This window comes from Haliotis cracherodii, unplaced genomic scaffold (assembly GCF_022045235.1).
Source record: "Haliotis cracherodii isolate W230 unplaced genomic scaffold, xgHalCrac1.p SCAF_3, whole genome shotgun sequence".
Taxonomy (NCBI): Eukaryota; Metazoa; Mollusca; class Gastropoda; order Lepetellida; family Haliotidae; genus Haliotis; species Haliotis cracherodii.
Window position 1 is genome coordinate 19,738,894 of NW_027266286.1, and position 21,162 is coordinate 19,760,055.

At 40.3% G+C, this 21,162-nt stretch overlaps 1 protein-coding gene across 1 annotated transcript; it reads left to right on the top strand.

The window, feature by feature from the left end:
• Window positions 1-2,660: 2,660 nt before the first annotated feature.
• LOC139475281 (death-associated inhibitor of apoptosis 2-like) lies at window positions 2,661-11,365 on the top strand. The gene is made up of 6 exons (XM_071258513.1): window positions 2,661-2,703; window positions 6,599-8,245; window positions 8,795-8,979; window positions 9,104-9,164; window positions 10,421-10,951; window positions 11,121-11,365. Exons 2-6 carry the CDS (start codon window positions 6,742-6,744, stop codon window positions 11,363-11,365), a joined length of 2,526 nt encoding a protein of 841 aa, XP_071114614.1. The 5' UTR covers window positions 2,661-2,703; window positions 6,599-6,741.
• The last annotated feature ends 9,797 nt before the right edge of the window (window positions 11,366-21,162 follow it).

Below are 21,162 nucleotides of genomic sequence, written 5' to 3' on the forward strand. Positions count from 1 at the left end.
GTATGGTCCCAGTAACAGACGGTTTGATCAGGGACAGTGTAGGGTCCCAGTAACACATGGTTTGACCTGGGACAGTGTATGGTCCCAGTAACAGACAGTTTGATCAGGGACAGCGTTGGGTCACAGTAAGACATGGTTTGACCTGGGACAGTGTATGGTCCCAGTAACAGACGGTTTGATCAGGGACAGCGTCGGGTCACAGTAACACATGGTTTCATCTGGGACAGCGAAGGGTCCTAGTAAGGCATGATTTGATCTGGGACAACATAGCGTCCATTTAAGGCATTGTTTGCTCTGGGGCAGCGTAGGGTCCTAGAAAGTCATTGTTGGATCTGAGACAGCGTAGGGTCCCAGTAACACATGGTTTGACCTGGGACAGTGTAGGGTCCCAGTAACAGACGGTTTGATCAGGGACAGCGTAGGATCCCAGTAACACATGGTTTGACCTCGGACAGTGCATGGTCCCAGTAACAGACGGTTTGATCAGGGACAGCGTCGGGTCACAGTAACACATGGTTTGACCTGGGACAGTGTATGGTCCCAGTAACAGACGGTTTGATCAGGGACAGCGTAGGGTCCCAGTAACACATGGTTTGACCTGGGACAGTGTATGGTCCCAGTAACAGACAGTTTGATCAGGGACAGCGTTGGGTCACAGTAACACATGGTTTGACCTGGGACAGTGTATGGTCCCAGTAACAGACGGTTTGATCAGGGACAGCGTCGGGTCACAGTAACACATGGTTTCATCTGGGACAGCGAAGGGTCCTAGTAAGGCATGATTTGATCTGGGACAACATAGCGTCCATTTAAGGCATTGTTTGCTCTGGGGCAGCGTAGGGTCCTAGAAAGTCATTGTTGGATCTGAGACAGCGTAGGGTCCCAGTAACACATGGTTTGACCTGGGACAGTGTATGGTCCCAGTAACAGACGGTTTGATCAGGGACAGCGTAGGGTCCCAGTAACACATGGTTTGACCTGGGACAGTGTATGGTCCCAGTAACAGACAGTTTGATCATGGACAGCGTTGGGTCACAGTAACACATGGTTTGACCTGGGACAGTGTATGGTCCCAGTAACAGACGGTTTGATCAGGGACAGCGTCGGGTCACAGTAACACATGGTTTCATCTGGGACAGCGAAGGGTCCTAGTAAGGCATGATTTGATCTGGGACAACATAGCGTCCATTTAAGGCATGGTTTGCTCTGGGACAGCGTAGGGTCCTAGAAAGTCATTGTTGGATCTGAGACAGCGTAGGGTCCCAGTAACGCATGGTTTGATCTGTCGAGCAATATGTGGCCGAGTGTTGTCATGTTGAAACGTAATACCTGGGCCATGACGACGAAAAACGGTAGAACAACAGGGCCGATGATCTCGTCGCGGTAGTGCTGTCAATTGAGATTTCCCTCTACCACTATCAAACGTGTCCTCTGTCTTGCTGTAATCCCACCTCATTCCATAACGCTGCCGCCCCCGAACCGATCTTCTTCCATGACACAATGATTGACGTAACGTTCACCTCGATGTCGATACACTCGAATCCCTCAATCGCTGTGGCTGAGGTGAAAACGAGACTCGTCAGTGAATAGAACTTGTCCACACTGCATGACCGTCCAGCGTAGACGCTGTCTGCACCACTGTGGACGTGCTTGACGGTGGTTTCATGTCCAAATGGGACGTCTGTCGGGTCTTCTGGGGACAATCCCTGCACATCTGAGGCGGCGAAGTACGGTTTGTGAAGATATTCGTCGAAGGCCAGGGATGCTTCTTGCAGTCACTGTTGCTGGCTGGAATCGATTTCGTAGGTGTGTTCTTCGAATAGAGTTTTCTTGTCGATTATTGGTTACGCGTGGCCTGCCACTCCGAGGATGGTCTCTGACTGCATTCGGCTGTTGCCAACGTTGCCATAAATACCAAATGATGTTTCTGTGGACGTTAATTGTCTTGCAACATCACGTTGACTCGATCCTGCTTCATGCATACCAATGGCTCGCAGACGCTCATTTTCGGACAGGCGTGGCATTTCGTAATGTTGAATAATTGCGTAACTTTGTTGTTTTTCTGAGTGGTTGTAATCACGATGCTAAATAATGCATATGGAATCCCGTTAACGCACATGTTTGTATACCCATTCTTCGGTAGTAAAATGCATGAGGCATGGAATGGATGCTTTTCTGTAGCCGTTGCGTTTTTGTGACTTGATTCCATACATGTACTACAATATTAAAAACCAAACTTTAATTGTTTGAAAAATACACTAAAATATTGGTGTCACAGGAACTTTTGTTGTTGAGTAATCATATGGATATGACTCATAACAAGAGGCATGACATCCTAACGTTCGAAATTCAGTAAACTACGTTTATAATGAACTCAAAGGAGCGATTAATTTTAGTTCGTTATAACAGTAGTTCGTTATAAGCATTTATGCAGCAGACATACATAAAATGGCCGCGACAAAAAAATCAGTTCCTTATAATCGCGTTCAGTATGAACGCAGTTAACTTTAAACATCACGTAAGCGCTTAAAATAACATTGCTCGATAACACGGTAATGTGAAGACACAATCATTCTGTAGTCAGGTGACTGTATTCAGGAAGACGTGGCTCCACTGATACTGTACCAAGTAACTGGTCCCTGGTCTCCTTTGCGCTGCGACATATTCCTTGAAGTAGGAGACGAAAAGAAAGAGACTCACGACGTGAGTTACCTGCTTTTATTGTCATTATATATTAATATCTAAATTGGCCAATTGTTGGCTCAGTAGAACAATGACTCCTGAAACTTACATCGATGTCGTAAGTAAGGATTATGGTGAGTAAGTGAAGAGGGAAATGATCTGACATTGATTTGGGGGAAGAAGTAAAATATTCTAGAATTTTCGATTTATTTTGATCGCCACGCATGCACTTTAAATAGCACTGACTATCGTCGATAGGCGTCCTACTTAGCCTTCAGGGAGGAATGTACAGGGTGAATGTGGTATCCAACAGATTGTGTTGAGGGATATTATGGTGTCCTCAATTGATTCCTAATCACTGCACATGTCTACGCACCTATACACTTGCGATACATATAGACATATTAAACATAGGAGTTTGCACTAAAGAGTCAGGTGATATATCCGACAGCAGCAAGGCGCATTTATACACTATGACATTCATTTATTGTTTTACAAGCTATTGAAACGCTATTGAAATTGCACCACGCCATTCTCAGCCATTTTCTGGTCTAAAAGTTAACATTGAAAAAACGCGTCTTAAATGGATTGGATCCAAAAAACGCTCAAAAAATGAAATTATGCCCCCAACTTAATCTCAGTTGGGACCAAAGTGATCTTGATCTTCTAGGAATTACATTTACCCAGGATCTTGAAGATATGATTGTAACAAATAATAAGAAAAGATTAGAATATGTGAACGGTTAATGTCTATTTGGTCAGCCCGCAACCTTACTCCCCTTGGCAGAAACACGCTTTTAAAATCGTTAATTATTCCTAAGCTACATTACTTAGTCAGCTCACTACCAAATCCAAACACTGATGTTGTTAATGCGTTTCAAAGAAATTGTTTTAAGTTTATCTGAGAGAATAAGCCTGACAAAATTAATAGAAACCAAATCATTTGTGAAAAAAAGGATGGAGGGTTCAATGTCCCTAACATTAAAGCAACAATCCAGGCTAAAAAAATATCAATGATAAGACGCTTTCTTACTTCGAAATCCAAGTGGAGTTATCTATCTAACCTTAATCTTCCCAAGTTACCGGTAGGTGCAGGCAATATATAACTGTAACTACTTAAGAAATAAACTACTACCACTTACCCCTAACAATTACTACAGATATTTTGACTGCCTGGTGGGATTTAAACGCCCAACTGGAACATAACGCAAACAATTTACTAGCCGATAATATTTGGTTTAAAAGTAATATATGTACTGGGCGTAAGCCCGTCTTTTATAGCACCTGGAATCAAAAGATGGGTAAGTTTCATAAATGACATCCTTGACAAAGATGGAAAATTTCTGTCGTTTGACACCTTTTCAAAATTATTCGAGATAAAAACGAACTTCTTACTATATAACGACCTTATCGTGGCCATTAAACACTATTTCAAGGAAAGTAATGTTGAACTAGAAGAATTGAACAAGTTCGAAAATCCAATTATACCCCCAATTATCGAAAATGTGCTTAAATTTGCAAATGGATCGAAATGCTTCTACAACTTACTAATTTCAGATATCACTACAAAAAATGTACACTGTACGAAATGGAAAAAGAACATTCTAAAGGATGACTCAATTGATAACTAGTACCAATACAATAGAATGCCTTTTCGATGTACGAAAGACACTAAACTGCAATGGCTCCAATACAAAATACTTCATCATATACTTCCGACTAATGTTTTCTTCGGTAAATTAGGTTATGTTGAAAGTCGAAATTGCAGTTTTTGTTCAGTTGATATCGAGACCCCAATCCATTTTTTCTGGTCCTGTAATATGGTTCAGCAAATCTGGCGTCAACTTGAAGTTTGGCTACTTCAAAAGGCTAACATCCAAATCGAAATTACAAAAAAACATGTGATGATTGGTTTTCCAGAAAAGCGCAATGACCCTCTAAATATCACCTTTTTGATAACAAAAGACCTTATATTTAAAAGTAAGTTAAACAAGAGACTCCCGTCATTTCAAGTCTTTCAGAACGAAATAAGAAACTACTACAACCTTACTAAATGTTCAGCGATTATTGAGTGTGACATTGGCCTATTCTATAACTTTTGGTCAACTTGCCATCATCTATTTAGATGATTAATCAACTATGTGCTGGAATGTCACATTTTATCAAATAAATGTAAAATGATTGAAAAAAAAATTAAAAAATTCTCAGCCATGGGGAAATAATGTTATCATAGTGTTTTGAACATGTCGCGGTGATCCACGGTATTCCCTGAACATGGTCATATAAGGCAAAGCATATTCAGTCTATACAACAACGTGTATTTAATGTATAGGACACCGTATTCAATTTTTTTTAAAACCACGTAATCAACATATACATCAATCTATTCAACCTATATGAAGACGTATTCAACCTATACAACAAGGTATTTGGTTTGGCCGCGTCGTCAGGCCAGCCATGGTCTCCACCGACCACCTACACAGATCATTTGTTTGTTATGCCAATAACACTGGGCTCCAAGGAACACCTGGTATGTTATCTGTGGAAAAAATACAATGTATATATGTATGCTGTAGAGTATAACGTGTAATACCAAACTCCAGATGAAATTTCTGAATAGAAAGACAGAAAAATGTCAAACAAGAAAAATATGTACATGTGATACTATTATGCTGATTGAGAAGTTGCTTTAAACAGTAATAACAATTAGGCGATGATGTGGTTCAGGGACGAACAATTTGATATCAGGTGAGTGAGCTGGAATTGCTTTTTAAATACGTTTTACAAACTAAAATAAAACAAATAATTTGTCCTGTCTCTAGCATGTATCCCAAGCACTTTACTTAATGTTTGTTGGTGCAAAGACAAATTCCACTAATTAATAATTCTGATAACGAAATCAGGCCCTTCACATTAAGTTTATAATAAACTGAACTTGTCTTTGAACCAACAAACGTAAGTAAGGGGTCTTCGGATACTTTCATGAGATCTTTGTCAGACACTCTTAATTGCATTGTCTGACAGTTCAAAATAATTTCTAGACGTCTACCATTCAAATATCAGTATGGAATAATTCCAAGATCTCTCTCAGCTCCCACCCATACAGACCGCCTCCGTGGCCTAGTGATAGAGCGTCCGCCCGGAGAGCGGAAGGTCCGGGGTTCGATCCCCGACCGCGTCATACCAAAAGACGTTAAAAGATGGTACTTGTTGTTTCCCTGTCTTGCGCTCGGCATTACGGGGATAAAACAAGGACTGGTCGGCTCGGTGTCAGTATACTGTGTCTGAGTGGGGTATTCTTGTTAAACTGCGGCATGGTATCCCAGAGAGCTAGCACTATAAATCGGCATCAGTCCGGACTAGTACAAGCAGCCACACACACACACGCACACACACACACACACACACACACACACACACACACACACACACACACACACACACACACACACACACACACACGTGCATGCACGACGTCGCTATATAAGTGCAATAATATTGGACGCGACGTTAAACCCCATTTCACCTCACCTCACCCACCCATGCATGCCATCCATCAGTATCATGTAGGTTTTGTAAAAAAAACCACTTGTGTGGATTGTGTGATGATATTCCAAATAATACTATCTGTCTTACTATCCATGTCTGCCCAGTGGGGATTCTAGACTGTTAAAGGCTATTTTATGGACCGGGTGGTCAGACTCAGTGGCTGGTTGATTGTGTGTCATCGTACCCCGACGACGTGGTCACAATCAGTTACTGGTTTGGCTGGTCCAGATGATGTACAGTTCGCCGTTAAAACAAACAAACTATCCTCTTTTGTCTGTCTATTAGTTATCGGAGGATTGTAAATTTACCATTTTAGATTGAAATATCCACCAGTACGCTGGCATTATATGTATTTGTGCCATTGCAGGTTTATGCAGAGTGACGACCGTCAGAGACAGCCAACTTCCCACTTCGTCAACACTGTTCAACACGTAAGCTTTGTAAACAGTGGCGCTACGGGGATATTGTACACACCACAAAAGCAACACAGACAGTAGAGAAAGTTCAAACATGACCTTCAAATCAGATTCAAAGAAGAAACAGGGGCGTTCAGAACATATTCAAGGTCTGCTGCCGGAGAGTCGCGTGAACATCTTTAAAATACCATCTATTGTTTTTTACTTCGTGCAATGCATAGCTGTACAGTTATACAGAAGTGTAGTTTCTGCCACTGAGGATTCGCAGATGGCAGATTACTGTGAAGAAGACAAAACTATACATGACGCATCTTCAAAACTTAATAGGCTTTACAGAGAAATCAAAGACGATGGTACACTAGTGAAAGTTCTGAGCAAAATACTATACATCGACAGGCACTTTGACATACCATTTACAGGAGCATATTTTGTGGACAGTGTGCTACCCATTTTGGAAAACGAAGGCAATCCTCTTGAAGCCCCTGCTGAACATTCAAAGGAACATCCTGAAGGCACCAGGGAGTGGCTTCGGGAATTCATAAAACAATTTGAAAGGAGTGAAGTATTGTCATTTCATTGTTTTAAATTTTCTGAGTTACTAACGGTTAGAATAAATAGTATTGAATATGAATATATGGCACCAACACTTGGTCAAAATGCAGAGCCCTGTCTTGTTGATTTGAAACGTTTTCAAGAGAAATTAACAACGCTTTGTGGGACAAGAATGTCTTATACCAAATTGCCAGATAATGACCTGAGTGATGTCTTGCGACGTGAACAATACCAACAAATCTTGAAAACATTAAATGACCTGGAACATTTATTGGAATATAGGCCACCGATATATGTCAGCACTGGTCATACAGATGAGAGTAAGATGCAATATCTGTGGAAAACATTGGAAAGGTTTTTATTGCAAAGAATAGAGATTGAAAGTCAAAATCAATTAAGTTCACCCTTCATTACACTGCGTGATTATTTCGAAAAATTGGCGAGGAGAGAAGCAGTAGGTACGGAGGAAGAAATGAGACATGAAGGTTTGAGGTTTGCATCCTTCAATAGAATAAACGTCAACACTTCATCCCTCCGTCTGGCGGCAGCAGGGTTCTACGCTACAGGAGATGGAGATGAGACAAGGTGCTTCAGCTGTGGTGTGACACACAGGAACTGGACAGTCAGTGACAACCCATTTGTTATTCACAGTCGAATTTCTCCAAACTGCATCCATACAACTGGCACTGATGAAAGGAATGTCCCTATTCAACTTCCATCAGAAGCAAGCAGTGGAAGCACATCACGGGCGAATGAGTCAGGATACACACCTACCCAACTACAAGGGGCGGTTGGTATAAACATTAACACCACAACAGAAGAAAGCAGTCAGAGTGTTGATGAAATACCGGATGTTACTCCTGTGCAGACCGCTAATTACAATGATGGTGGATTATCTTCATCACCACCATCGGCGCTGAGGTTTGAGGATGCCGTACATCCTCACTACAGTAACGCTGCACTGCGTTTAGATTCTTTTCAACTGTGGCCTGAAGGACACAGTCAACATCCCGAAGAACTTGCCAGAGCAGGATTTTTCTATGCTGGTATGTGGTTGGTTGGTTTGTTGTTTAACGCCGCACTCAGCAATATTCCAGCTATATGACGGCGGTCTGTAAATAATCGAGTCTGGACCAGACAATCCAGTGATTGACATCATAAGCATCGATCCACGCAATTGGGATCGATGACATGCATCAACCAAGTCAGCGGGCCTCACGACCCGATCCCGTTAGTCGCCTTTTACGACAAGCATAGTCGCCTTTTAAGGCAAGCATGGGTTGCTGAAGACCTATTCTACCCCGTATCTTCACGGGTCTGCTGGTATGTGAGAGAGTTAGTATGGTTTACGTCGCTTTAAGCAATTTCACGACAGGTGACACCTGAAATGGGCTTGTACTCACATGGGGGATCGAATCCAGGTCTTCAGCTTGACGATCGAACGCATTAACTACTTGAATACCCAACATCCCCTTAGCTGGTATGTACTAAGCATTGACTGACTAATACCTTTACTTGTAGCCACATGTTAACTGTCACAATTATTCGGTCAAATGTAAAAAAAAATGCAGTAAAATGCATGAATATGATGACAGGTTACTCTGACTGTGTGCGGTGCTTTGTCTGCGGTGTTGGTCTGAGGACCTGGGAGGAGGGGGATGACCCCTGGGTGGAGCACGTGCGCTGGAGGTCATCTTGTGCCTATTTAGAAGCAGCAAGAGGAAAGAACTTTGTCATCCAGACACTGGCAGCCATTGCGCGTTGCACACAGACATCACAGGTGAATATGAAGACTCTTAAACTGTGACATATGTGGGAATATTTAAAATGATCTCTATTATCTTATAAATTTTAGTATGATTTCATCAATCTAAGTGCTACTTCCTTGTACTTTCATCTTCAAGTCTGGTGAAAATCATCAGGGTGCTCCCGATACAAAATACAACTATGTTACTTCAGAAGAAGGTACGTAGATTTCTATACGTAACCACAACATGACAATGGTTGGTGTGAGGCTAGAACGTGGGAATGTTATTTGGTTGCTTTGAGCGTAACATAGCACAAAACACATGATACATGTATTCTTGCTTAGTAACATTTGATTTTGAAGTTTGAAAACATTTTAATGTGTGATTTGTGAACACAGAATCTAGTATGTTTGGCGTACCATTCAGATTGACAATGCTTACATTCTGTCGTTAAAGCAGCATCAGTATTTTGTTTCGGTGTCTTATGCCTGCCGAAATGTATTTGAAGAAGTATTAGGCTGCGACCGTTGTCTATCATTACTGTTTGACATATAATCATTTAATACTTTGATAACACTTGGAGCCGTGGGCGCTGAATTAACATTACATGTAGCGGCATTTATTGATATACAGTGTATAAGAATAGGATTCAAAAATTACAATGTTTTGCTTCAGAGTGAGATTTATTGTGCTTACCAATCATACTCACACTCATCTTCAAAACTTAAAAAAATGGAACTGGTAAGTATTGCCCTCTTACAAACAAATCATCATACAACCGATACCAAATCACTGGTGAATGGTAAAGCTACGTTTTTAATGTCTATAACACTGCATACAATGCTGAGGTTACTTACCACCTACGCCAATTGATAACGAAGTAGATGAACGTTCTCCTACAGATGTTTTGAGGACTGGTGTGTGTGGGCGAGCCTTAGAGATGGGTTTCAGCAGAGAACAAGTTAGGTCTGCAGCTAAGTCAACCATTAACAGTAGAGGTGAGTTGACAAGATATCACGATAACTGGCATACCAACAGACGTTAAACACCGTGTGAATCTCTATGCTGGATTCCATTATGTCAACATATCATATTTTCACCAGGCATTGTCAGAATATTTACTTCTTTGGTTGAAATTATTATGCTATTTCTTACACGTATGGGGGCACGGGTGGCCCAGTCGTCTAAGGCGCCGCGATTCGCTGTGCAGAGTTGCGTCCCTTGGGCACGCCAGAAACCTATGATTGTGGGTTCGAATCCTGGTTCGCCCCGATTATGTTTCTAAGTCTGTCAATACCATACCCGTGCTCATGGGTTTCACCGAAGTGGTAAACGTCTGAGACCTGCATCACTTCGGGCTTTCCTCCCACATTAAACTGACACGCGTGATATAACTGGAATAATGTTAAAAGCGGCGTTAAACCCAACTCACTCACTCACTCTTACAAGTATATTTTGTGTTATATTTTCCAGGGAGACAAGCATTTAAGCTAGATGTTCTTCTTGAGAACATATTTGCAGCTGATAGAGAATCAGAACAAGTACAAGCTAGTCAAGGTGGATACTCTGATGTAGAACACCACTCACAGGGACAGACTGGGGAAGAGGGGAAAGAGGTGATGCGAAGTGGAGTTGGAAACATGGATAGCAAATCTTCAGGTAAAACTGTCAATAACACAACAAGACAGGCTCACCTGCTAAGATCACCAGCAGGCAAAACAGACAGTGGATACAAATCATTACCCATTGAGAACCATGCCGGATTGCCTCCTACACAGCAAACCTCGGGTAACTTTCAAACTGGACATCCATTTGGAAGTTCAAACATCAAGTACAATCTCGAAATTGTAGCTCCAGAACCACCAGGAGCAAAACCCGCTGTTTCCGAAGAGACAGAAAGACAAAAGCAATCAGACGCACCTGTGAATAGATTCTTAAGTTTGCCTACCAACCGACACGAAGTCAAGGGAATTGATAAAATAAAGAAAAATTATATTAAGAAAGGTAATCATTTTGTTTTAATTCAGTGTATTGGCAGCAACTTATCGTGATACACCAATGCACAATTTAGAGGCATAAAAATACATTAAGTATAAAAAAAAATATTCCTATTTGCTATCTTGGGTTAATTTGTAAGTTGATATTACATAGTGCCCAGTTTCTACTGTTACAGGTCAAAGGAAGGAAGAGGTAAAAGCCACAGAGGAAGAGACACGGCAGCTGAGAGAGTCAAGTACATGTAAGGTCTGTCTTGAGGACCCTGCCAACATCGTCTTCCTTCCCTGTGGACATCTGGTGGCCTGTGCCGAGTGCACACCTGCTCTAGAACGTTGTCCAGTCTGCAGGACACACATCCGGGGGACCGTCCGTGTCCATCTGGCAGATATGGCTTCTCGAGAGAAACAAATTAACTACTAGTAAATGAGACTAATTGAGAATTTTGTTTAAAAACACCTTACAACAATGTAATTTTGGTGGCAGTCTGTTCCGGGATTCATAAACAAATAATTATATGAAACTATGTATGGAAACAAATGCAGTGAAACGTTTTTTTGTATGACAATCGGTTGTGTTACCTTGTTATCCAGTAATATACTGTATATCTATTCATATGTGAATACACATATATACTGTTAAATATGTGTTGTACTATTGTGTGGCTGTTCCATCTTAATATATGTGAGTACTTGGAAATTACACAGTCAGATACTTCATGTATCTATTGTGAAGCGTAGTCTTTTGGATAAACACATTTCATTACATGTGCTAGCATAATGAAGAAATGAACTTATATTAATTTGATATACTCTGCTGAAAGGATGACCATAGCATTGTTTGAAATTGATACAAAAAGGTTGCAACGATGTGTGACTATTGATGAAACCAGATTTCGCCAAACAATAAAAACTGCACGTTTCCAATGTTTGTCCATTTATCAAAGGTCACAGATTCCTTTTAATTGTGCTGCCTTGTCACAGCCAAACAATGTGCTCAATTGACTCAAGTGTTTCTGCAAATACACCTATGGCATCATGTTATGTCCACAACACTTTTATTGTTACGCATTTCCTTCGGCGTGAGATTCAGATCATATCAATGAACCCTCATAGCTTCTCTCAACTGACATAGCTTTGGGGTAAATATTATTGCCCATTGCTACTCTAACCTCGTCGCAGATAGTCAATCATTTTTATCCCCTTTTTGGCCTAGATGACTGTAGAGGTGACGTTGTCAACTGACGCCACGTGCACCCACGTGTATTGTTGGCTGGGAAGTTTTGACCCTAGATAGATATATGTTCATGTATCATCCTGGCTTACGATCGCATACATCCATTATCAGGATTATTCTGATAACTGGTCAAACGGTCCCCGAATATGTTCAGTCGGGTCAGCTTCTAATCTTGTGTCGACATACTTGATACCCATCGTGCTGGCAGCTTGCTCATGAGGAGTGTGTCAGTTAAGATGGACTGTGTTGATGCCAATAATGTCAGCGACATGTTGAATTGTAGCACGTGTACCATGGTAGTTCGGCAGATTATTGAACAATCGTTCCAATGGGGAAACAAGCAACAGAATTGGTACGATTATGCTAAACTGAAATAGTTCTCCTACTTTAAAATCCGAGTCTGAACGTCGTTTAAAGGGACTTTTAATTATGCAGAAGCTTTTTTTGTACTGAGTTTTGGCATATTTCATAAAAACACATGTCAAGGTATTACAACTGTTTTATCCCGAGTGCACTAGAGGGATGAAATACGTCATGATACTTTATGAAATCACAAGCAATTTACAAGTACTTTATTCTTTTGTCATTTGATAAGGGTAGTTGCATAGAGCTGTGCAACGGATAACATCTACATCTGCTGTGGTATTCTGTTTGGCACTGACACTTTGTCAGTTCAGGTGAATGGGAAGCCACCGGGTGTAATTCACATTATTGTTGGCAAAAAGGTATGGCAAAAGTTCAGCTATTGTCTTACAATAAAGCTCAAAATGTGATTCTCTGAACAGCCTGGCAGTGTTAAAATATTGTCAGGACAAAGTGCCAGAACGGAAATTATGGACTCTGAAGTTTACGTCTGTTTAACCACTCTTTCAAATTCATCACTTTTCAGACATGTCAGTTTGCTGGGTATACAACTAGTGAATGATGTTGATATGAGCTTGTAGAAACTACATGCTGTTATTAGAGGAACTTGACGTGTCCAATCAAGACCTAAGCCTGACAGGCTGCAGTTCCAGATGATGTCACTCCTGCTTCAGTGACAGCACTTGCCCATGTCTTGAAGCAAGGTTCCAATTCGACCTCGATCTTGATGTTCTATCCACCAAACATGAGAACAAGCATACATTCCCTATACCACCTGGCCAGTGGCACTGGATCTGCTTAGCTCATGCCTAAATTGGTGGTCTGCAGTGATGACAGGTGCTAGAATTTGTCCGTCGCATATTTAGTGGTTGCAACACAAGAGGCTTGGTCTCAAAATAGGGGCCATAAATATGTGATGCTCTTCATATTCTGTTTTTTTTTATGCATGATGAGCAGACGATGTTAAACAGTAGTAAACTTAGGTTCACTGTGTAAAGTATTTTTTTCACTTAAATAAATAAAGAATCAAGGGCCAAATCTGTTTAACTGTATTAACCTTTGCCGGATGACAGTGCCAGTTTCAAAGATATAAACATTAATTTATTTACTGGCGACCATATGGAAACAATGGCGGCCATTTTGGATTTTCAAGTGTGCAACGCATTTTGTTAAACAAGCAACCCAGAGAGACTATTCATGCAAATGATGTTGCTTGTATCACCATTTAAACGATTCTGGTCAGTTAAGGTAACCCATGTGCTGGGCAGCCTCCACTTCTGTGCTTCTGATTTATGATCTCGAGGACGACCAGACCTGGGGACATAGTCTGTGCTTCTTCTTATCTCGCTTAAATCGAGCAGCCAATGTCTGCTGAATATTAAAAGCAGTCACCCCCACATGTGCTTTTCATATCTTTGTGTGTTACTTTGGTTACAGGCAGATATCTAATCACAGGTCCTAAGACCTGCCAACTGTAAAAGGGGTTAAGTTACCTAGCTGCCACTTGGTGTTATGTCTTCTAAGATATTGTACTCTTAATGGACTTGTTGAAACCTCGAATTAAACAAAGCAATATCTATGAGGCCTCGGGCTTTTCTATTTAGCCTGCTGTGGTCACTATGGTCCTTTCATATAATTTCCACCGCTATGTTACTTTTAACGCCAAACTGAATATGTTTTGGCGGATTATGGAGACTGGTTATTCTCTGGTCTTGACGTTTCCTTGTCGAGGTCTATGAGAACGATGGATATACAAGTCAAAACCGATTCTTTCATTTTACCAGTTTTATGAAAGAATCGGATGTTCTATAACTGCTTTTGAGTAGTATATTTGCAACATGCAATATACACTTTCGATTAGTTTTAATGAATCTAACAGCTATCCTCTTTCGTCCTCCAGGACGTAAATTATTTGCATCCACTGACAATTTGCATTAAGGACGCAATACAAGGGCTGGTAAAAACGTTCTTAGCCTGACTAACTTTCAATTATGGACCACAACAAAGTGAACTAGTCAATGTAGTATATTGTTTGAGCAGTTCATTGCAAGTGCATGTGCTTTGTTGAGGCCTTTTGTATATTAGTGACAGCCATTTGAGCGGGATAGGAATCCAAAGGTTACAGAAATTGAAAAGAACGAGTACCGAGCAGTCATCAAGTTTTGGACTTTAGAGAAGAGTACTCTCCCAAATATTCATGACCGCATGTCACAGGCGAATGGGCAAAAGTGCCCTATTCCACTGTAAAACCTTTGGCAGCTTTGTTTAAGACTGGAAGAACAAGCGTTGATGATGACCCTAGGTCTGGACGTCCCTGAACTTTGATCAATGAAGATTCAATCAGGGAGAAAAACGTATACTGTCAGATAGACGTATTACCATTGCTGAACTTTAGGAAGACACAGGTCTAAGCCATGGATCCATTGAGATCTGCTCATTGGGTGCCAACGTTTCTACATTTTGATCTTAAGGGAAAAAGAACTGACATTGTCGGATAAAATTTAGAGCTAATTGTAGAGGATATCATCAAATTCAAAAAGAGATTAGTAACGTGTGGGTCAACCAATTGTGATCCCCAGTCAAAGCGTCAATCCATGGAATTCAAGTCTTCGGGAGAAAGTTTTAACCACTGTATTCTGGGATGCATGGTGTGTTCCTTATTGATTAGTGAAAGAAAGACGTCTTAAAAAGACGCTTACTGGTGCCGCCTAAGCTTATTTGCGGAGAGATTATATCACAGAAAAGCAGCGAGGAATACTGACTGCTGGAGTTCAACAACTTCATGACAATGCCTCTTCTTACACCTCTCGAGGAGCTTCCTCACCATCCATGCCTGTTTACAAAGCAGAAAAAACACCTTCGTGGAAAGTGCCAAGACGACAGCGATGGAGTTTAAAAGCTGCCGTGAATGGGTTTTTCAGGGTGGCTTCTTCCTGACTGGAATTTAAAGGTTTCACTATCGATATGAAAGTGTATTAAAAAACCAGGGATATTTTGTTGAAAAATATAATTAAAAACACTTTCACAATTTATGGTTTTTTTTGTTAGCCTTAGAACCTTTTGACCAGCCCATGCACGAATTAATAAAGACATAAAGACAGGTGTAATTTTTTTGCAGCGGCTGCACTAGGAATCAGCTCTATGACGCAAGGTCTATTCATAGCCTCGTTATATTTATAAGTACATGATAAAGGATCATGTCATACGTTGTTTGTCATGCGTTTATATCGACACGTAAACGTCATGTTTAAGTTGCGACGATATATACGTGAAGGTAAAACAAACCTTTACAAGGTGGTTCTCCTTGAAACATATTTATTTTACAGTAATTTGTGAAGCCCATTTCTGGTATCCACCCTCGTGATATTGCTGGAATATTGCTAAAAGCGGCGTAAAACCCTACTCGCTCACTCACTATTTTACAGTATATCTGATGTCACATTTAGTGTGCAAAGTCTGTTCATTATATTGTTGTGGAAACTAACCGTTGCATACACGGGAAGGTATTTGAATATCGGTTGAACTGGTCTTTTGAGATAACAGGATAACGCGTGAAGGTTATATGAATATTGTTTAAGACAACTCAGTATCCAAATTGCGTTAGCATTCTGATGTCTACTGAGTGTCCACTGAGTATGGTTTTACACCGCTTTCAGCAACATTCCAGCAACAAGATAGGGTACCCATATAGGGTATCGAAGCCGAGCCTTCGGCGTGTCAAGCCAACGCTAACGCAACAGTCCCACAATCAAACGGAGCTCTAGATCTGTTCGCAAGCGTTCGCTTTCGAACCTGAATATGACATGCATTAGGCGCAACGATATTATCAATACACAGGTTCTCACGTGTTTAGGGACGTTCCATGAACGAAGTATATTTATAACGTAAGCATGAAAATTGACACGTCCGTGAGCGGTGTGACTTCCCTCATGCGAGGTAAAGTAAACAGGGTTTTACGCCTCATCCCTCAATATTGAAATGTTATCACAGAGGGGCGTGGCACGAAAGGACAGCCAGAATGATGTGAATCAAACCAGGACGTTATAACCTCAGCATATCCGTGCATCAAAAGGCGATAAAATAAATAATTATTCAAATTCGCTTTATCAAATACAACCTTAATTATGTGATCTGAGACGAGATAAATGTACACGTTTGATAAGATGGATTATATATGATAGAACTGTCCCTCAGATATATTAGTTTAAAATACCCCCAGAAAAAAATCAAAACCAAATTACCTTCGATTAACTTGCGTACAGAAACGCATGCATTAAATGAAAAACTCAAAAATTAAAATAGCTCACGTAAATACCCAATGAAGCTTTTTCAGCATGCGTACAACGGAGATAATTTCCGAAACACAATTACAAGCTAATTTACTTTCCGATTCAAGCCTATATATTTAGAACAGTATACATCTAAAACATTATTTTCATTTTTTTTAAATCTTAAAATGTTAACTAATTTTGGGGGAAAAAACAATAGAGTGATGAAACTATGAGTGAAAAAATATTGGTTTCCCAATAAAAAATGTAATAACCCAATTAAAATAGAAACCCGAAACGCTCTGTCCCTGTAAATAAGGAAGTTGACGTCTAGTGTCGATTACCAGATCCTTTTATACACCGACATTCGTCACTACTCGGCTCTTTCCGTAAGCTATCGACAATACGAGTTCGTGTGCAATGCTCCGGTTCGAGAGTCCGCGTCATTGTGGGTGTGATATTGTGGAGTACAACTACCTGTATTTGAGTTATTCGTATCCAAGTAAGATTCTTGTAGAACTATGTGGTTCAATTTGAATTCATTTGTAATGTCGCAGTACTGTATTTTACGAGAGTTTCAATCAAACAAACACACCAAGAGAGTGTAGAGTGTCACTGGGTGATGCTTGATACAGTGTGCTGGTGCTATATATAACTCGGTCTTCACTACTGCCTGTTTGTTTAAATTCACGGTTTAATATTTGATACCCATTCCTGTTGAAAACCCGATTTAAGACCATATACGTTACTATTCTATGTCAATAATTCTAACTCTACCTCATTTCAAATATTACCAACTATGGTGTGTATAATGATTTATGTAATAAGCGAGGTGAAATGGGATTGAACGTCTGTTGGGCACAACAAACGTCGCGTGAAAGATAATTGCACTTTTATAGCGACGTGCATGGACGTGTGTGTGTTGCTGCTCGAACAAGTCCGGAGATACCGCAGTTTAACACGAATACCCCACTCAGGCACAGTATACTGACTCCGGGCCGGCAAGTCCTTGTTTTAGCCCCTTAATGCCGACAGGGTAACAACAAGTACCATCTTTTGACGTCTTTTGGTATGACGCGGCCGGGGATCGAACCCCGGACCTTCCGCTCTCCGGGCGGACGCTCTACCACTAGACCACGGTGGCGGTCTATCCCATTATAAAGCAAATATATTTATTTTTGACTCTTTTTGCCGTTGTATAAGCTTTTAGCGCTGGTATGGTTACTTTCTTCACTGGTCGGCTGTCGGTTTGACAATCAATACTCACTGTGGGGTAAATGGTCTTCCTGTTTCAAGGGATAAGCAGTGACATGTTTATTTGTAAACATTTATCCTCATGAAATTAGAGACCTTTTGAAATAGTAAGGACATATGACAACAAACATTTCTGGTCTTTCGTATTTCGTATTTCGACACCTCAAACATTTTTTCACTACTACAAATACGAAGTTAACACTTTATTTCAGCTAGGCCAATAACCGTACATCTTAATATTACGTCTTTTATGGTTAAAGCTTAGTCATTGAGAGCAATGCGAGCGTAGAACAAAGAGGGAAAATGGCAATGTGCAAGTATTTATAAGTAAACGTTTACATCATTTTGTGGCCAGTATGATGTACAATACGATGGCCGAGAAAAACAGTGTGAAATGTAAACTTAGCGCTGTTGCGCTCTACCAAAAGTACGTATTTTGAGGTAACACCCCAAACGAACCTTGAAAGCCCTGACGAAGAGACATGGGTTAATAAGCACATCCGGCTAGTCCTGCAAGCTGATTGGTTATCACCTCCCGGGTCCAGAATAAATGCGATCGTCTCATTAGTTTTGGGTAGATCTGTCTTGTATATATAATACCGGTATGGATTCCATATATTTCAAAAGTATCGCTAGGTGATTAGTGTCAAGTAACCTTTATTTAGCTTCGTAAAATATTTCCTTTTCAATTTTAGTGGCGCGGGCAACATGCCGATACAAATATAAACATCGATTGATGTTTGCAGCTAATTAGCGTTATTTAACCAGAACTTTGTTTTTGTCACCTTCAGTAACTCATCTCACAACAGCTGCTTGCACCTGCAGTAGATTATTCATAATGTATGCCGGCAGTCAGTCCTGGTATCATAAAACACTCAGCCACGTCTGTAGTGTAGTTTTAGAAGTCCAAGTTCAAGTTCTTTAGTCGCCAAAACCCATCAACGGGGGTACATGGCAGTATATATACTGCAGCTACCGTATCCAGTTATAAAAACCAACACGAACACGAACTCATGAGTCTATGACATGTCTCTTCATCTTTGTAGTGCTAATTCACTATTTCATGACTGCAACAGGATATTGTGATTTGGAGAAAACATTAAACAAACGATCCAATCTCTTTTGCAATCACAATTTTGCATCCATGTTGGGGATCATCCTGGTTATTTTCGTCACTATTGTCGGTCACAGGGTCAGACATATATGGGCTCACTTGTACTTCTTCCTCAGAAACACTCACATTCCATGGTTACTCGAAAACTATAGTTACTGTCAGAGTTGGACATATCGCCAAGTATGACCGATTTGAGCTCACGATACCGCAAACATGAACGAAATAAATACGATCGATGCTTCATCATTTAACACACATATCTGCGAATATTTTAAACAATATAAATGAAAGTACCGGACCACTAACACTAAACGCACTTGAACCCATAAACATGTTTCGCATATCTTTTTCTCACCGAATAGTGAACTCAATTTGTTACATAAATGGCCTTTGTCACACTTTCGTTATTGAAACAAACAAGGAAATGTATGTTACTCCTTTCAGCCCTCCCATACGAAGGAAATTACAGTGTACAAATGTTCGTTATGAAATTGTGGGCAGGAGAATATTCAAGAGTTGAAAAGGGTAAACTGGGGCGACTAACGGGATTTGGGTGGTCAGGCTCCCATGCTCATGATCTCAATCACTGGATTGTCTGGCCCAGACTCGACTATTTACAGACCGCCGTTAACAAACAAACAAACAAAACTTTTTTTCTTATTTAATTGTGGTGGTGGTGATGAGAAACTCCAAGACCTGGATCTGCGAATGTAAACAAACGAAAGACAATACTGATAGTTCATGTTTTAAGATTGTTTATTTTGTGGTAACGGCATAATCAAACAACAATACAATACAATACAATACAATACAATACAATACAATACAATACAATACTATACAATACACCCAACATGACCATATATGGAGTTATATACACCGATAAGACTTGCACTTTAAAATTACCAAAACAACGGGAATGCAGTGAACGAAGCTGTAGCTGCGGGTGCATTAAAACAGACACAAGAGACGCATAATATATCAACATCAACACTTATTTTTGTTCGTTACCACTACAAAATAATTCACATTGCTTGAAGCTATAAATACACACAACTCAACACGGTATTTCTCGGGAACGATGTGTCTGTTATCTCTTCACAGGATATAATATGTTGGCCTGGATTTAGGAGACCAACATTGCCAACTGTATTAAGTAATCTGCTTTGGAGATTTACTCTAAAGGTACATCTAAAAAGGCATAATTTGTTTTCTAAATTTTAAGACTGTCAGTTTCCATCGCACTGACTTTAAAATACCATTGTTTACTAAGATCTAGATCGAACCTTAAAATGTATATTTATTTGGAACATGTTTATTACTTATATATTTCGAACAGTCACAGCCGTATTGAAAATATAATCCAATTAGGATCTGATTCAAAGGTACATCATTACGTACTGTGGTTAATGATTGGGTTTGATACATAGTCAATATCACTGTCAATAATCATAATTGTATGACGACTTTAATTATTCGACAATGATTCCGATTCTACCTATCCCGTAGACTTTTGTTGTATGGTCAAACTACTGCAATTATTAATCTTAGAAAGCGAAAAACCAAAGAGCCCTTTTCTAAAATATGTAACGGATTTAATTTATTTCTGATCGAAAAATGATATAACAATCCTTTATCTTTATTATGCTATGGAGCAACCATAAATCCTGGTTCTTGTTGAGTTGGTTTGTTTGTTGTTTAGCGCCGCAACCAGCAATATTCGAGCTATATGACGCCAGTCTGTAAATAATCCAGTCTGGACCAGACATTCCAGTGATTAATATCATGAGCATCGATCCACGCAATTGGAATCGATGGCATGCATCAACCAAGTCAGCGAGCCTGGCCACCCTCTTATGACAAGTATAGTCGCCTTTTACGGCTAGCATGGGTTGCTAAAGACATTTTCTACCCCGGATCTTTACGGGTCTCTTGTTTAGTAAGACGCATCAACCACTATCATAACCCTCACTCGTCCTCCACTC